Consider the following 13521-nt stretch of genomic DNA (forward strand, 5'->3'; position numbering starts at 1 on the left):
CAACTACAATCTGTCATTAGAAATACTGCAGCTTTTTTAGCTTTAAAAATGATGCATTCAGCTATGATTGTTTACCAGGGAAGAATCAAGTCCTACTTGGAAAACCAGTTCCCAATGGGGCTTATGATGTCTTTATGACCGATGATAGCTACTCTCGTCACTGATCCCATATGACCTCACCACTTTATGTGTGACTTTTAGTGTACTCAGCTTTAAACTGGACTATCCTTTTACACACAACGTTGACCCTCTTATAGTCAAGAGACAAATCTGCAGTTTTCTTTTCAGAGAACTTATAAACTTATCAGAAGTGTAAGATATGGTATAAAAACACAATATTCATATAAGAAAAGTCACATATTACACGTCTTGTTTGTGTGTGTTACGTTTGATCTGTAGCAAACTTTCACAGCAAAGACCAAAATCTAATGCCGAAATGCATGGATCAGGCTGGCTTTTCTTGGCCAGTACTGATATTTTTCCTTTTTTTAATTCTTATTTTGACCAATTTTGCTTTATCCCTTAAAATGACCATATCACAGCGAAGAGGAAAATGTGCAGCTAGTTCTTTGAAAGATAGTTATTAATCCAAACACCACATTAAAATAATTTATGCTTCAACCGTAGGACCCAAACTTTTATCAGAATTTCAGTAAATCTGCTCCTCACCAATCAAGCTGATCACGGGAAAAATCGAGTGATTAAGAAGGATTTAAAAACTTACTTACCTGAGCACACATGGAGATAAGCTAAGAGAAATACAAATCCAATTGAAGTTGGAGACATCATTCAGCGTCTCTCCTATAAGAAATGCTCTCAAGTAATCCAAATGATTTAATAAATCAAGCTAGGCATCCACTCCTTCATGACAAGCAGAGTCTGTGAATCCAAAAGCAAAACGAAGTTTGCTTTAGTTTTTCTTTTATAAAAGTGCAACAAACCTAGAAAACGACACAAAAGCACTTAACAATCCGATGTTTCAGCGCATGTTCTGTACACAAAGTTCAACCCAAGTGAATTATAACTATGCATGAGTTTCTAAGCAGAACTAGTATCCTTTGGATTCATCCCGTCGCTGATCAGCCAGGCGATCTCACTAAGGTCATTCACCTGTTTTTTTTTTTTTGTTTTTTTTTTCTACAGGAACAAAACAAGCGTATAAATCCAAAGCATAAGTTTATAAATCCAAACCGAGTAAAGCAATCTATAGTCCCCAGTCACATTGTTTGAGTCCAGTTTTGGATCTGTCACTTCTGGATCGGAAACTTTTCCGTTCTTTCTCTCTCTCTTTCTCTCTCATCCACCGGACCGGACGCGGAATCAGCACAACTTTTCCATCACTTTCCCCCGTTTCACCTCCGCTGCTACACCGCTGAGGACGGGTGGATCCTGGTGTGAACCTCAGCTGAGAGAGGAGGGCATCCGGATTCACACTCACAGCATTTCATTCAGAGAAAGCGGAGTGCTCCGTCAGTTGGTAAAGCGTCTTTCTACCCCCTCAGTAGACCAGAGTATGAGAGGAAAATTAACCTCTTCCCGCCTGGATCCCATTGAACACAGAGCGTACCACAAGCTGCGCACCAGGAACTCTACTGTATTCCTCGGAAAGCAGAGAGTGCCAACAATAAAGACTCATTATTTGTTTACACATCTCTATTTATTTTTACTTTCCGACGTCTCTGAACTTTTCCACTGAAATATCAGTGAGAACATCTTTTAAGACCTTTTAAGATCTTCTATCTTTTAAGAGCTCACAAGTTACTAATATATTGAAACATTATAGTTTGTGATGTTATGGTTCAGTGGTGTTTTGACATTGGAAATTAGGTTATTTCCAATTAAGTATGGACCTGTTATGCGATATCAAGATGTACAAAGATTTCAGAGAGTTGTGGTTTTAAAACCACTAAAAAGCTTCTGTTGTACCGTTCCTACATTTTCAACTCATGTTTCATGAGATACCAAAGAAAGTGCCAGAATGATCAGTTTTCTTAAACTTAAGGAGAGAGTAAGATTGTGCTGCCCTTCCTTAGCCTGTTACTGTGCACTGCCAGTTAGCAGGCTGAATGAAGCTTCTACACTTTCTTACAAAATAGTAAACTTGGCCATTTGACGTATTTTAGTTTGCAGACATAGATGATCATTGTGTCAAAGTATGATCCTGTTTTAAAGGTACTGTTGTCAAGCCAACTGCAAACTGGCTACCTGAGCAGATAACCTGACTAGTTAATATCACAACCCTAGCTGTATCCTACACTGAGCAGGTCAAGAAGGGAGAATATTGTACACCATAATCACATTTATGTTTTAGAAAATACTTTGTTGGTTGGATCAAAATGATAACAAATTAAAAAATTAAGATACTGTCATATTTGTTGTTTTAGCAGAAGTAGGAAGTGTTATGTTTGTTTTAAATAAGAGCAATGAGATTATCTACATTTATGTTTTTAATACAAATACCGTGACTCTGTGGTATTTTTAGTCACGTTTAAATTCCATACAATCTTAAACCTGACTTTAGATGTCAAATATCTGACAGAAATAAAATACCACATTTGATTAATGTATTTTCATTCAAAATCTTGTTTATTTGAAGCAATTTGAGAGATAAAAACTTTTGACTTTTGGTTTATAACTTCTTCAAATATGTTGATTGTATTCTTGTATTTTAGGATAATCCACTGAGAGGAGCCCACTAAATATGATCATTATTGCCCTGCAGTCTACATTTTCAAGCTTCAATCAGTTGGTTAATAAAAAAAATAATTTGTGTGACAAATTTCCATAGAAATCTGTTTTAATTAGTTTTTGTGACATTTATTATTATTATTATTATTTTTTTTTTTTGGAAATCCCCTAACAAATAAACCTCTGATGTTAGTTTCACCTCAGACCAAGTAAAGTGGATTTCACTGTAATGCAATAACAAAGCTTATGAAAATTACTCACTTTTAAAATCAGAGTATATATATTTTTTTATGAATGTGATGTTTTAAGCCAAATTGTTGAGAAAACAGGAGTGGCTAAAAGGAAACAAGAAAAAATCTTCCAAATGGTTTCAGCAGAAAGCTGCAGTCTCTGCTCCACTAAGCATTTGTTTTTAAACAGCGCCCTCCAGTGGGAGGTAGCTGAACTAATTCATTAACTAATCTTTTTGCTGCAAACGCTTTTTATTCGTTCATTCATTGATTAATTTATTCGTATAAATATTCAACTCAACACAAAATCACTGGGACTAATATTCAGCACATGCATGTGAACAGCCAAGCCATGTGCTTAACCAGAGTAGCAGTAACACTCAGTATCAGAGCTGCCGAGTTAAATCTCAGAAATGGGATCAGAGTTCTCTGTGCCCTCCAGTTCTGTCAGTTTCAGGTCTTTTTTTAATTAATCCAAAAAATAGGGGCTGCATATTAAACCAGATTTTATCTAATTCTGTTGGGATAAACATTTGTAAAAATCCCTGCAGAGTGCAGATCATACTGTGTAGTATTTGCACAAATAAACAAACAGATAAGAAGGTAACAGACCAAGCAGAAAAAAACATTAAATACCCTTAATCCTTTCTCATTTTGTCATTGTTACAGTCACACACTTCTAGAAATTTTCTACAGATTTTATGTGACAAACCAACACATGATGGGGCACAATGACAAAGTAGAAGTAAGTTTTTGGTGACAAACAAAGTTCTATGGCTTGTATTTATTTTCATTCTCTTAAGTCAATAATTTGTAGAACCACCTTTAGCTTAACTAGCAGGGGTGTATCTTTAGCAGTTTTGCAGACCTTTTGTCCGTTCTAGCTCTAGCTGTATGTTTTGAGTTCTTGTATTTATGGAAGGTGAACCTCCACTCCAGTCTCAAGTCTTATGCAGCCTCTAATAGGTTTCCTTCCAGAATTGTCTGTTATTTAGCTGCATTAATCTTTCTATTAACTGTGACCAGATTTTTTGCTCCTGCATATTGCTGCACTACCATGGTTTATTTATTGTTCATGGCAATGTTCAATGTTTCATTTGGGGTCAATCTGATTAAAGGGAGCTGAATACCTATGCATAATGATCTTTTAAGGTTTTTATTCGTCAAACGTTTTTAGAACCATGTATCATTTTCCTTCTGCTTCGCATTTATGCTCTACGTTGAGTTGGTCTATCACATAAAATACAATGAAATTTGTCATTGTAGTGTGACGAGATGTGAAAAAAGCAAAGCACAGCACAAAGCTGACCATTTAGCAGAACAGTGATCTACATGATTTCACTCCCAGATATTCAACGTTTTGTAGATACTGAGTGGGTGTATTCACAAAGAGCAAATCACCAAGATCCAAAAAGATTGAAGAAACCGAGTGTATCTTCTATTTGAGTGAGAAACAAAATGTATTTATGCAAAAGAAACCTAATTAAAGCTTAATCTTCGAGACAAGTCTTTAAATGTGAGATATAAATGACAAACAAAGATTGTGTCAATAATACATTAAGATAATGTGTGTATATGATGTGTTCCCCGCTATTCTTAATATACGATGTTGAAATCTGTTTTAGAGCCCTTGCAGATGGCATTCATCATTTAGTGCATAATATATCTTTATCAATGTAATATAGATATTTTGAACTGTAAATATTAAACTTTTACCTTATTATTAAATGGTATTTGCTTTAAAGTTAAAGTGTTACCATCAATGCCTAACAGAACAAAGAAGTAATACTCCCACTTTTTTAACTTGCAGAAGGCTGAAGAAGAAAATGCAGCTCAGCTCACACAAAGCACAGAGAGAAACAGGTCTTTCAATTCTCAGCACGTTTTTATTTCCCTTTCGTCCAAATGTGCATTACAATACAGTTCTACATGCTCTATTCACACTTGGTGCTCATGTACCTGATTTTCCTGAAAGCCTTTATAGCCCTGGATCTGCAAAGTGGGTCCTTAGCTCAATACCACCAAATGAATAGTTGTGTTTCCTCCAGCCTGTAGCTGAAAGTGGTACAATTGAAGCAATTATCAGCAAAGTCCACTTTTAGATCTATCAGCCTTGGATGGTATGTGGAAGTGCAGCTTATTGCTATATGATAGCATTTTAAATGTGTGATGCAGCATTTCCTGAACTAAAGTGCACAACAACAACAAAAAAAAACAGACAAAAAAAAAATATTCTACTCATTTGGACCGATCGATAGTGGACAAATGGATTGACGGACAAATGGAGAGATGATATTAAGTGGATGGATGAATGATGGAGTAATGGACAGATGATGGATGGATGGAACATTTAGAGAACAAGATAAGATAAAATCTTGAAATACAAATATTCAAATCAAATTCCATACTTTCCCAGGAATCTCTAGGCTGCTTATGTAGCCCTTACTAAGTTCTGCAAACAGTGAACTCTCTGTCCTGATCTTCCCTCTGCAACCTTGAACAGACCAACAGTTACAAGAGAAATGACACCCAACAATGGGGAAGCAAGCTCGTAACATCACCTCCAATGAATTTGAGTGCGAAACAACTTCCATGAATTTAGAATGTATAAGAATTAAAAGAAAACTGCTCCAAGGAAGTTTTTTTTCTCTCACAATTTTGATGATTGTAAGGTAATACAATGCGTCTGTACTTACTGAGGAAGACCTGGCTGCATTTATGGGAATGCCTCAAGGTTTGGTGGTTTTGGTGAAGTTGATTATGCAGCCACTTACACCACTGAGTCTTCTGTGAGCCGTTGAGACTGTGGTGCCTGTGGGGATCTTTATGATCTTTAGGAACTCCGAGCATAACAAGCATTGCAAACAGCACCACTAGCAAACACACAACCTGCATGGTGATGTGTGTGTACTACACAGTCAGAGCTGTTTAGATGTGCATATAAAGAAAACAGTTTTTTTTTCCAGTTCAGTAACTCCTAACGCAAAGAAGGGTAAAGTAGATTCCACAGTTCCACAGTTCTAGTTAAAGTATTCCTTTAAAAGTGGAAAATAAGAACAACTTAACCAGAAGATCTTTTCAAAAAGCAAATATTGCTGCATTTCCCACCAGTTCTTCTCTCCAATGCTCTTGAGATCTACTAAGTAGATAAACGCCCGCAGATTTCACCATCCTCTTAAAACCACTGGTACCGTTTGTTCCATGTTGCCCAGTGGGATTGTAGTAGGGGCAGTCCTACACACAAGGATGCTGAAGTTCAATCTCCTCGCCTCTCCACCATCCTATCACTCAATGGAGTGACTGCCTCTCATCTTCCCGGCCTATTTATTGGTGATAAGTCTCTTTTTAAAATTCGAAGGGAGTTTGTGGATGTTCAGTCTTTTCTTATGATGTTTGTGTGCACACAAAAGGATAGGGGGAGGGTGGGGTTCCAGCAGACAACATGCTGGGCCTCCTTTCAGACATACTGGCATACTCACAATACCTCAGCCCCCTTGGTGTAGAGGTGATGGGGTGAAAGCCAAGCAGGGGTAAGGCAAAGCAGTTCACATTACCTTTTTTCCTCCACTAAGTCTATTTCATGGCTTTCATTTCCATCCTACTTAGCAGGATGGCATGAAACAAAACATTTCCTCAGAAAAATATGCTATCTATTAAAAGAAAATACCACTATCCCATTCCCAGTAAACAGAAACAAATTTTCTAACCTCAGAAAAGTGTTGCAATTTGTGATTTAACAATTTTTCTCTCAAGAATATACAAGTTGGAAACAGACATTTATGTTTGAGTCACCTTGGATAGAGAGGTAGAACCAGGTACTGTATGTTTGAGTTCTAAGCTGGGATCCAGCTTTGCACTTAGCGCAATTGTTATCACATCTTCATAACGGATTAAGATTAAATTACCAGTTAAATTACCATCTTCAATCTGACGCATCAGCAATAATAACTAAGGTGAAAACTTGGAGCTCTACAGAGGAACACTAAGGAGCTTCCAGAGTCAAAGTGAAGAGCTTCCAACTTTTATCTGCTATGCAGCATTTATAATCTGATAATATTTTTAGCTGGTTAAAAGACATTGAAACTAGGTCAGAATTATTGCAATCAAATGAATGCACAGAGAAACTGCTGCTAGTGTCTGGAATGCTCATTATGCTAACAGAGGTAATACATTTGGTTAAAACCAAATGTATTAGTTAAAATCCCTTAATGGAAGCTTTGCCAAGATTTAGAAGGCTAAAAAGAAAGAAGAGAATACACCAAAATCATTTACTTCTCACTCTGACAGTGACACCTGCACTCTCTGAGTTTGTAGTTCCAATTTAGATTTACGCTGTGTTTTTTAGAGGGAAATCTTTGGATATTGGAGAAAGAGTCACAGAATTTACACTCAAGGTGCACACTCAGTGTATAATGTCTAAAGTGTTTTGTCTTTTGTAAGCATCAAGAATACTAATACCTCAGTGATGGGTAAGGTTAATAAATAACTGCCATGAATATGACATCTAAAATCTAACCACTGACAAAAATATAGGGAGCTAAATCCAATAAACTGCTGTCTAACTAAAGCCTGCCATATCTGGACCCTGACACATTTCAGTGGACACTAAGTGGAGTCTTGCCATATTTTTGGAGCATCTATGACATAAACCTCAGTAGCTGTCAGACAGTTCCTTTCCACGATGGACAATTAGTTTTCCTCTTCAGCTGTACATTGCAACCCAAAAATGTATCAGTGAGGGACCCGTATCCAGAAAATATGAACCATTCAAACTCAGAAAAATCAAAGACTCAAGCAAAACAGCTTTGCAAACATAAACTTTCATATAAATAATCATGTTGTGAGCTTCACTGGCAATATTTGGCCTATTTAAAAACAACAATTTGCCAATTTCTAAAAACTCCACTTCTGTTCTGTTGAAGGTCAAAGTTAACCTTTAAATAGCAGAAAAACATGGAATTGTTTTAACTAGGACAATACTTTTTACTCCAATCTAAAACACATATTCTTTTTGCTCAAAAGCCTAATCTTGGTGTAATATCTGATTCCCCATTCCCACTGATTGGGCTTTGATCCACAAACTAAATATTTTTTCAACTGTGTTTTCTTTTACTTAAGATTTCTAATCTGCATTTCCTCAAGTTAATTAGGAAAATATCACCTCAGTGTTCCCTGAGTCATAAAGGGATGAATATCATTTCAGTTAGGCGGTGACATTTAAACATGACTCAACCTTCTGCAGCCAGATGACTGTTATCACAGTGTCAAAATCTGTTTGTGGTTTCTTGTACTAAATTAAAAACTCAGGAAGGGTTTTTGTATTCTGTGGATGCCTTTTAAAAGCAGTTAAAACATTTTCCTTGAGGTGCCAGTCTTTTAATTTGTCTTATATTTTTTTGTTCTGTTCTTGTACTGTTCTTTGTAACCATGTTTCTGTTAAAATTACTTTATAAAGTTTAAATACCTACTTAAACATCCCAAATAGGTATTCATAAAATGGGGTTGGTGCTATTAAACAGAATATGCCAGAGGGCACAATACAGAGCAGGATGCAAAGCAATATGTGACAAAACATAAACATGAGTGTGAGAATATTTTTTCTTAAAATAACCTTTCTGTTTAGTTCTCATGATAAACAATAAAGTGAAAGACAATTCACCAAACTCTTTAGGGAACGCCCTGTTGCATCTCAAAACTGCTGTAAAGATGGAGCGTTCACGGGAGAGTGGGTGAAGAGGGGTACAAAAATAAAGAAAGCTGGGGTGCTTTGCAGGATGCCTCAAGCAGTAATAAACAGGCTGTTGCTGTTCCGCCTGCTTGCACATACTGAATCTCTCTTTCCCTGTGTCTTTTAATGGGCCTCACATTAGCATCTGTTTAGCGTCAGCCCGGACATGGCCTGTGGAGGCTGATTAAAATAACCCTTCTTTCACATAACATCCTGGCAGAAACATCAAAATGCAGTCAGATGTTGGAATGCATGCTCCAACAGACAGTCAGGAGGTTCATATCAATGTTCTCTACTTTTGCAGAAAAGATGTTTATTTGTTGCTTCTGTTCAAACAATTCCACATGGAGGTTTGCACCATATGGAAAGATAGAACAAATTCTGCAGAAAGCCACAAGCATTTAACATGAGGAATAAAGTGCAGTTTTAAGGTATAGCTAACACACAACTAAGATTTCAGCAAAGATCGTATTATTGTAGCAGCTTTAGTGAAATGCCCAACGTCTCTCCTCGTCATGCTTATAAGACACAATAGATATAAGACAAACAGCGATGTATTCCAAGCTTTATCAGTTTTACTGTGACCTATTTTGCTTTAACTGACAATAGGGCTCAGTGCAATTAAGCCAAGAGTTCCTTTTGTTCCACTTACTGCTGGACCTCAGACAGTAACATGGCAATTAAATTCAAGAGAAAGAGTAGATTTTAAGATGTACAGTCTGAATTTTCTTTAAGTATAAACTAAGTTTTTAATTTAAACCATATAAAACTAAAAACTACAATTGAATCTTGACAGTCAATCATCGATTACTGGTCAGTTATTAAGCAACACACAAGATGGACAATGCAACTAGAGTAAAAAAAACTTTTACATACTGCAAGTGATCATCTAAAGGAAGCAACAAAGTTCTAAGGAGTGGAGCATCACCATGGAAAGTTTTGCAACTTTCTCAGGGTGTTTGTGTTCAAACCAGATGTTGTGGTTGTTTTAATCAACAACACACTGTGCATAATCAGACTCCAACAAACTATGAAGCATAAAAAATCTCTCTGGGCCTGTGATTGGCCTTTTGGCAATGCCCTCTACAAACTATTACTGCTAACATACCCACAATGAGAAATATAACCTAACAAATTCTAAGAAAATATATTTTTTAGTTTACGTTTTCTTAGTTGGATCGAAAACAACAAATTTTTATTGGTTGGTTAAGCTGATCAGGAAGGCCAGGTTTATCATTTGATGGCCCCTTAATCCTGTGCAGGCAATTTAAGATGAAACAAAATCTAGAAAATATAACTTCACTCTAGGACAATGTCTCCCACACCATGCTTGTCACTGTTGCAGAAGTGGAGAGCTCCTTTTAGTGACAGGCTGCTGCATCCTAAGTGCACAAAGGAGTGCTATCATATCAGTCAGGAGTGCCATCAGTCCCATCAGTTGTAAGACTATAAACATCACTGCACCCAACAAACCCAAAAGGTTGTTAACATCTCTGACATTGTTTGCACAATTTTCCACATTCTTGTAAATAGTTGGTTATTTGAAGAACTATATAAAAGCACAGATTGTAAATAAAATTATTTTACGTACTTATCTTTAGGTGAATGTATATACTTCTACCTCTCACTATGCAAATATATTATTGTTCTTTTCTATTCTATTCTTTGCATTCTATTCTAATTAGCATTTAAAGGAAACACAAAAAATGATTTATAAATTCTCTGTATAGTATACAGACAAGAAAGCCATTGGGAATTATCTGATACTATTTGGAGAAAACCAAAATAATTATGACTCATGTTCTAGAATTGCACTTTTTTGTTTTCAGTGTAATTTTTTATCTGTCAAGAAGGGAAATAATTAACACTGAAACAAAGTGATAATAGGCCAAATAATCACTAAAATCCCAATGCTATAGTGGCTAAACAAATCAAGGTACTTCCCTGATCAAATTGTTGTTTTGTTAGAAAAACTTTAGAAAATAATTTCACTAGCACCATTCTTTCTGCTTACTCAATCTTTTTATTGGTGGATATTTTGCTATTAGTTGAATCAGAAATCAATCTAAAACATAAAAGGACAGAATAGACATTAACATTTATGACCAACAAAAAGCCAATTAAAGTTATTTTAGGGTGATTATAGCTCAATGGATAGAGTCGACGTCTTGTGACTGGAAAGTTCTATTCCAGATTTCTCCCTGCCACATGTCAATGTGCCTTTGTGCAAGGCACTTAGCCCCAAGTTGCCTGTCAAAATGGCTATCGGTGTATGAATGTGTGTGTGCTGTGGTTGCAGCTGGATAAAAGTGGCTTTAGTGTAAAAGCACTTTATTGGTCAGTCCATTTACCATTACCATAAGAAATAATTGAACACTATTAACACTTCAGTGAATATAAAACTATACAACATCATAGTTGTAGTCGAGTGGCACTTCAAAGCCAACATCAGTGACTATTCTGTTTGATGATCCTGAGAAGAAAAAAAGTCAACGACAGGCCAAATATTCTCTGTCTCAGATACAAAGAAAACTAAACTCTTTTTTCCTTTTCTTTTCCCAGAACCATCAGCTGCTAAAACAAATGGGTGCTGCGATGAATAAAATAAATATGATCGATGGGATATCTAGCGCTGCTGACCTCACACCACGTGCCAGAGTCAAGAGAGCAGGTGCTGCCCAGATTTATATTCCCCCACCTCATGATATTTCCTTTTTCACCCTCAGATGTTGAGCCCTGCTGAGACGTTGTTGAGTCCCCACACAGTCCCCCTCTTTTCAGCACAGAAACTTAGACAAACAGACCTAACACTGGCTCAGGCAGAACTTATATATAAAACATGTCTGTGCATGAATCACATTATCAGTAATAAAACAAGCAATAGTTTCACAGATCATCGAGCCATCAGTTCTGGCTGACAGTTATTACAGTCATTTGAACAGGTAAGGTTTGTTAGTGAGGTTACAGGGGATTTTTATGTTTGCTCATAAAGATAGCTAAATGATCTGAAGGCGAGGGCATCTGTGCAAGTGAACGACTGTGGCTCAGTGGGAAGAGTAGTTGTCTTGCTATCAGAAGGTTGTGGGTTTGATTCCAGCTTCCTCCTGCCATATGTTGATGTGCCCCTGGGCAAGGCACTTAACCTCAAGTTGCCTACCAATCTGCATATCGGTGTATGAATGTGTGAGCGTGAGTGCGATTGGGTGAATGTGGCTCTAGTGTTTGAGCGGTCTGTATGACTGGAAAAGCGCTATATAAGTTCAGTCCATTTACCATTTAAATCATCAGTTAAAAGAAATATAAATGAAGACATTTTTTGTTTAGAGAACTTCAGAGTTATAGGGAAAAATATGGTCTTGATGAGATAATGAGATTGCAGAGAAATTCTTACAGCTTGTATAAAGCAAGACCTCATGTAAACCCTAAACAGCTGTGCAGCTCTACTAACAGTAACTATAGTAATGTGCTCAAACTCAAATTATCACATTCACAGGTGTTATTTTGTATAATTAAATAGAATGATGCAATAAAGTTTATTTTTGATAACTTAACCACTTTGCTTCTTTAAATGTGTGATGCAATTTTTCCCTGAGAAACATTTATCAGAACAGATTGTTGATAGACTTCTGATATGTAATAAAACTGATTATTAAAGTATATCAATATAGTTTAAAGAAGAATGCCAATTTGCTACAGCTCGTAACAGGTATGCTTTTCTTATCCTTCTGTTCTGCACTTCCTCATATGTTACTTAACAAACTACACTGCTCAAAAAAATAAAGGGAACACTCAAATAACACATCCTAGATCTGAATGAATGAAATATTCTCATTGAATACTTTGTTCTGTACAAGGTTGAATGTGCTGACAACAAAATCACACAAAAATCATTAATGGAAATAAAATTTATTCACCAATGGAGGTCTGGATTTGGAGTCACACACAAAATTAAAGTGGAAAAACACACTACAGGCTGATCCAACTTTGATGTAATTTCCTTAAAACAAGTCAAAATGAGGCTCAGTATTGTGTGTGGCCTCCACGTGCCTGTATGACCTCCCTACAATGCCTGGGCATGCTCCTGATGAGATGGTGGATGGTCTCCTGAGGGATCTCCTCCCAGACCTGGACTAAAGCATCCCCCAACTCCTGGACAGTCAGTGGAGCAACGTGACATTGGTGGACGGAGCAAGACATGATGTCCCATATGTGCTCAATCAGATTCAGGTCAGGGGAATGGGCGGGCCAGTCCATAGCTTCAATGTCTTCATCTTGCAGGAACTGCTGACACACTCCAGCCACATGAGGTCTAGCATTGTCCTGCAATAGGAGCAACCCAGGGCCAACAGGACCAGCATATGGTCTCACAAGGGGTCTGAGGATATCATCTCGGTACCTAATGGCAGTCAAGCTACCTCTGGCCGTGCGGCCCTCCAAAGAAATGCCACCCCACACCATTACTGACCCACTGCCAAACCGGTCATGCTGAAGGATGTTGCAGGCAGCAGATCGCTCTCCACAGTGTCTCCAGACTCTGTCACGTCTGTCACATGTGCTCAGTGAGAACCTGTTTTCATCTGTGAAAAGAACAGAGCACCAGTGGCGAATTTGCCAATCCTGGTGTTCTCTGGCAAATGCCAAGCGTCCTGCACGGTGTTGGGTTGTGAGCACAACCCCCATTTGTGGACGTCAGGCCCTCATACCATTGTCATGGAGGCGGTTTCTAACCGTTTGTGCAGACACATGCACATTTGTGGCCTGCTGGAGATAATTTTGCAGGGCTCTGCCAGTGCTCCTCCTGTTCCTCCTTGCACAAAGGCAGAGGTAGTGGTCCTGCTGCTGGGTTGTTGCCCTCCTACGGCCTCTTCCACGTCT

General features: G+C 37.5%; 1 protein-coding gene across 6 annotated transcripts in view; it reads right to left on the reverse strand.

The window, feature by feature from the left end:
• The window catches only part of robo1 (roundabout, axon guidance receptor, homolog 1 (Drosophila)), a 337926-nt gene that overhangs the window by 181529 nt on the left and 142876 nt on the right, over positions 1 to 13521 (reverse strand). The window contains exon 1 of one of the 6 annotated variants that reach the window (XM_047390961.1): positions 729 to 1562. The exons of the other annotated variants lie outside the window; for them this stretch is intronic. Coding sequence (XP_047246917.1) covers positions 729 to 789 — 61 coding nt within the window. The 5' untranslated portion in view covers positions 790 to 1562. Of the gene's footprint in view, positions 1 to 728; positions 1563 to 13521 lie in introns of those variants that run through there. 6 annotated transcript variants of the gene reach the window in all.

The sequence above is a fragment of the Girardinichthys multiradiatus genome, chromosome 18 (genome assembly GCF_021462225.1).
Source record: "Girardinichthys multiradiatus isolate DD_20200921_A chromosome 18, DD_fGirMul_XY1, whole genome shotgun sequence".
Taxonomy (NCBI): Eukaryota; Metazoa; Chordata; class Actinopteri; order Cyprinodontiformes; family Goodeidae; genus Girardinichthys; species Girardinichthys multiradiatus.